The sequence below is a fragment of the Lontra canadensis genome, unplaced genomic scaffold (assembly GCF_010015895.1).
Source record: "Lontra canadensis isolate GAN:19392208 unplaced genomic scaffold, GSC_riverotter_1.0 scaffold24, whole genome shotgun sequence".
Taxonomy (NCBI): Eukaryota; Metazoa; Chordata; class Mammalia; order Carnivora; family Mustelidae; genus Lontra; species Lontra canadensis.
The window spans coordinates 2854379-2859853 of NW_022631018.1; the positions used below are offsets into that span (position 1 = coordinate 2854379).

The 5475-nt window shown below is 38.7% G+C and overlaps 1 protein-coding gene across 1 annotated transcript; it reads left to right on the top strand.

The window, feature by feature from the left end:
• The first annotated feature begins 413 nt into the window (after positions 1 to 413).
• Positions 414 to 5167, top strand: LOC116870648 (60S ribosomal protein L32-like). Its single transcript, XM_032862560.1, has 2 exons — positions 414 to 424; positions 4690 to 5167. Exons 1-2 carry the CDS (start codon positions 414 to 416, stop codon positions 5165 to 5167), a joined length of 489 nt encoding a protein of 162 aa, XP_032718451.1.
• The last annotated feature ends 308 nt before the right edge of the window (positions 5168 to 5475 follow it).

A 5475-nucleotide genomic window follows, 5' to 3' on the forward strand; every position in this document is an offset into this window, starting at 1 on the left:
GCCTTCAGCTCAGGTCATGATCTCAGGGTCCTGGGATCGAGTCCCGTATCAGGCTCTCTGCTCAGCGGGGAGCCTGCTTCCTCCTTTCTCTCTGCCTACTTGTGATCTCTCTCTGTCAAATAAATAAATAAAATCTTTTTTAAAAAAAGACAGGCAACTGTACATGCACTAAAATTACAATTATGTAAAATATGTTTATTATAAATATATGCAATAAAGGACTAGTAGGAGATACATTAAAATATCCATCTCTGTGTAGTGAGATAAGAAATGGTTGATTTTTCTTCTTCTTTTGATTTTTACAATGACAATATATTACTTTGCTAACCTGATAAAAACAACACCAGAGGCCAAGTTTGTAAGGGGAGAGACACATACCAAGCTGATAACAGTAGTCATCTCTAGGAAGAGCAATGAGACTGAGGTAAATTCTCTGTCTCTCTCTTTCCTCAATAAATGAAGAAACTGAAATTTAGAGAAATAACTTGATTTGGGGAAATTTACATGGAAGTAAGATAAAACCGGAGACGTTTGATGTCTCAAACACTGGAAACACCAAACTTACACTAATATATTAGATATAGCACGTCTTGTTAAAAGGTCCATAGTGGATATGCAGCTCTCTGCTACTACACTACTGGGCAGATAGTAACTCACTTAAGGAATGGCCAGGCTCATACCCAGAACAAACCAGGGACTATGACCTCTCTTCACATTAACCCTCACCTACCTATTAACACGTGCTTTTATTATTATAGGTGAACGGACTGAGTTATAAGCAAAGACCATCCACTCCAATTTGTGTGCTAGCTCTACTCCTTTTTGACATTGTGCCACAAATCTCATTTCTCACTGCTATATTCTCAATTCTTTTCCTTTTCTACTTGATGATTGTCCATCTTGGGGGGAAAATGCTCTTGATTTCACTTTCCTTTCCTCCTATCACTTCATTTCTTTTCCCCCGTTAGAGAAAATCTTAAGAGTTATCTAGGTTTGCTGTCGCCTATTTCTCTCCTCCCATCTTCTCTTAAACCCTTCTGTTTTAAATTTTGTACCCACCACTCCCCAAAGACCTCCATGTCGCTAAACCCAATGATCAATTCCAAGTTCTTGTCTGACTTGATCTATCAGAAGTATATCAGAGGGGTGCCTGGGTGGCTCAATCAGTTAAGTGTCTGCCTTCAGCTCAGGTCATGATCCTGGCGTCCTGGGATCAAGCCCCACGTCAGGCTCCCTGCTCAGCGGGGAGCCTGCTTCCTCCTCTCTCTCTGCCTGCTTCTTTGCTTACTTGTGCTCTCTCCCTCTGTGTTCAAATAAATACATAAAATCTTTAAAAAAAAAAAAACGTTTTATGTGTTTATTTGACACAGAGAGAGAAACAGGGAGAGAGGGAACACAAGCAGGGGGAGTGGGAGAGGGAGAAGCAGGCTTCCCGTTGAGCAGGGAGCCCAGGGAGCCCGAAGTAGGACTCGATCTGAGGACCCTGCGATCATGACCTGAGCCGAAGGCAGACATTTAATGACTGAGCCACCCAGACACCCCCTCAAACGTAACATTTCCAAAGTGGGACTCCTGACCTTCTGTTCCACTCATAGTCTTCCCAACCTGAGGAACACCAGGTTTATTCTTCAGTTTCTTAGCCCCCAAATAACTTAAAATTCATCCTTAACATCTCATTCTCTCACCAAAAAAATCTTATAGGCCCTACCTTCAAATTATATCCAGAATCTAACCTTTTCTCATTACCTTTATTACTACTACTCTGGTCCAAACTAAAATCACCTTTGGTTTGGACAAAGCAGTTTTCTGACTGGCCTCCCTGCTTTCACCCATGTACTCAGAACTCAAGTGCATTCTGGAGGGATCTCTCTGGTTGCTGTGTTAAAAAAAGCTATAGAGGAACAAAGATATTATCTTAAATTTTATAGTTGAGAAAACCAAGGCTTAGACAGGTTGAATTGTTTGTTCAGGATCACATACTAATAAAACATTAGAGACTGTTCTTTTTTTAACCCTTCACCATTGTGTTATACTTTCTTGATATGTAGGAGACCCCAACTTAACTGCTTTACCTGGGGCAGTCCTGGCTTACACATGTTGTCCTGGCATGATTTAACTGTGCCCTCCTTCAGCCCACAAATAAATCCTGTTCAGGGTGATAAACTACATGATATAGAGAAATAGACATATAAATAAGTATATAGACTATGTCTCTTTATCTACCTATCTTTATATCTATGTAGATAAAGAATATAGATGACATAATAGCATATGTATTTTATCCTGTCAGTAAGCAGGAGTTGGACTAGGTGGATACAAATATAGATTATCCTACTTACTTTCATCGCCATCAAGTGTTTAGTGTGATGAGTATCAGATTAATAATGACTCTCAGCTCCCTTCAGCTGCCAGAAAGTTATTTGACTCTAGGAGATCAATTAGAAATGTCCCAATGAAAAGAATCAGTGATTCTTGGTCAATGTTTCACTTTAGAATTCCCACATCCTCTTCTCTAACTTACCAGTGCTCATACATGTGAGTTTTTAACTCTGCCATTACTTTAGTCTTAGTCCCCAGTTCCTCTCTGCTATCATCTGATGGATATTTTAAATCAGATTTTTTTTTGCTGCCAACATCTTGACATGCCTGCAATCAAATATTACCTGACCCTCTAAACACATCTCCCTTCAGACGTCCTCAGTCCTATGAATGAAGTCATCTATTACCCAGACTCAGACTGCAAAGTCCTCTCCCACCTCCTCATTTGCTCTGCCCCACCCCATTCACCTCTTCCAGCCACCCAGGTTTATCAGTCATCAGTAGACATTATATCTACAGCACTAAAGAACTATAAGAGCCTCTGCCTCTGCCCCTTCTCCCTGAAAAAGCTTTATTTGGAAAATCTTCCTCAAGTACTGCTGTAATTACAGCTTTCTTTTTCAAAGCATGCGTTCTCCAGAGTCCAGCCCAACTTATAACTCCTTCAAAGAAACCTTCCACCCACAGAAAGGCATTTCTCCCTCCTTTGGATCTCTACCAAACCTCTTATCTGTACCAATTGCTCAACACTCTTACCACCTGGTACTGTTATCTTTTCTCTTTAATTATAGTATGGCATTCCTGAGGCCCAGGGTCCTATCTGATTTTTTTTTTTTAATCTCCCTCAAGTCCAATACATTGGGTGGTGCTGAATGTTTTCCCTGTTTGGTGGCAGGAAAGTTGAAGGACAGCCAAAGTAGACGAACTCTACACGAGACAACTTCAATTCAAAAACTAGGATTGGAGTAAACCTCTTGCAACGTCTTTCCAATGTTCCTTAGAAAAGTTCTAGAAATAGTCTCAAGGTCAGTCCTATACTCTCAATCACTTCATCAAACTCTTCTGAGAAAAGAAGGTTCTCTTTAATTAATATATCTGGACAAACAGTTTTGAAGATGAAAATATATGCTTCACTTGCTCTAGGCAACCCTGCTGGACTTTCTGATTGTCTTATGTATATTTTCCATTTATATATATCTTCATTCTGGAAATGCTGTCTGAATTTTGATTTCTCAAAAAACAAATGGGGGTAAGTTGATTGAAAGAAAATAAACTTTATTTGTGACATTTAACACACCTCCAGAGTACTGTGTCATTTAACTCCTCTATTTCTCTGAAACAGTCATTTAGAAAACATTTTGGTAAAGCAGGAAGGGAACTAAATTGGGAAGGATCTGGCCACTTGATATAATGCATCCCACTCTTCTCTAACACTTACCACCATCTACTTTATTCTTCAAGTATGTGTGTTTTGCTTCTTCTGTGTCCCCTTTCGACTAAAATGTGTTCTTCATGAGAGCAGAAACATTGTCTGTCTGCTTCTTCAATAGTCCTTGGGTGGTAAAACTTAAGTAAATCATTTAGCTTCCTTGAGTATTAGTTTCCTCATAGGTAAATTTTAAAGACTAAATTAGATAACCTCTAGTTTCTTTTTTATTCAATAATTTTATTATTATACAATATAATGAGAAGCATAAAATACAAAGCTAATTGAGGTTTATGGTGACCAAAAACTCTTCAGTTGATTACGGCAGCTCTTCTAGCCAATTGGATATGTGCCATGAAATGTTTACTTTTCCTGCTTAAAGCACAAAGAAACATAGCAACTAGTCCTGTCATATAGATTGGTTATTTCTGTTATTGCTTCCAGATTTCTCAAGGCTAAACCAGATTCTCTTAATGCCTGAGATACTTTAAAAGTTGACTATCTCTTTAAGCCCACTGAGCTCCAACTTAATAGATCAAGTTAACTTCATTAAATGACCTCCAGTGATTTATAGTTTTGAACTACCTTCTTTTTTTTTTAATCTTTCCCATTATCAGTCATTTTCATCATTCTGCCCATTTGCAAAAGTAAAATGTTAGTGTCTATGTGACTAGGAAAATCAGATAATTAGAAATTCAAGTTTAGAGATAAATTAGTGAATGATTATTTACATTGCAAAATACTTCTTAATGCTCATCCTCATACTTATTATATAGTTGTCAACTCATGAGCTATCTTAAAATCTTTATGGAAGGATTCCATTCATAAAAAACAAAGTCAGTTTAAACACAGCAATCAAAAGAAACAAGGAGACCACTGTAAATCATACTTCTGCTTCAAGTAAGAAGTTGCAAATGTTTACTCTTCCCCCATGCTGCCTGCAGTGGTGGTAGCTCTCTCCTACTCAGCATCACGGCCACCCTCAGACCTCTGGTGAAGTTCAAGATTGTTAAAAAGAGGACCAAGAAGTTTATCCAGCACCAGCCCAACCAATATGTCAAAATTAAGTGCAGCTGGTGGAAATCCAGAGGCATTGACAAGAGGGTACACAGAAAATTCAAGGGCCAGATCTTGAGGCCCAACACTGGTTATGGGAGCAACAAGAAAGCAAAGTACATGGTGCCCAGTGGCTTCCAGAAGTTCCTCATCCACAATGTCAAGAAGCTTGAAGTACTGCTGATACGCAACAAATCTTACTGTGCAGAGATTGCTCACAATGGCTCCTCTAAGAACCACAAAGCTATTATGGAAAGAGCCACCCGGCTGGCCATCAGAGTCACCAGTCCCGATGCCAGGATGTGCAAGGAAGAAAATGAAGAAATAGCTTATGTGCATATCATATTTGTGTTAATAAGACCATAGAACTATAAAAAACCAGAAGTTGCAATGCTGTCCTACATTTATAAAGTGAAAGATACACCATTAAGAAATCAAAAGTATGATTTGTGGGCTCACAGAGAGGGAATAAATGATTAATGGGGGACATGTGGATTCACAAAGAATACCAACTTAAACCGACTTCATTTTTTGATAGTACCAACAAGACTGATAGATCAGAAGAATATTATAGGTGTGCAAGGATCTGAATTTTAGTACTTCTAGATAACTTTATTGAAAGCATGGTGAAATGTGAGCTGATAATCAGACAGTTGGGTTGATTTCAGAAATGG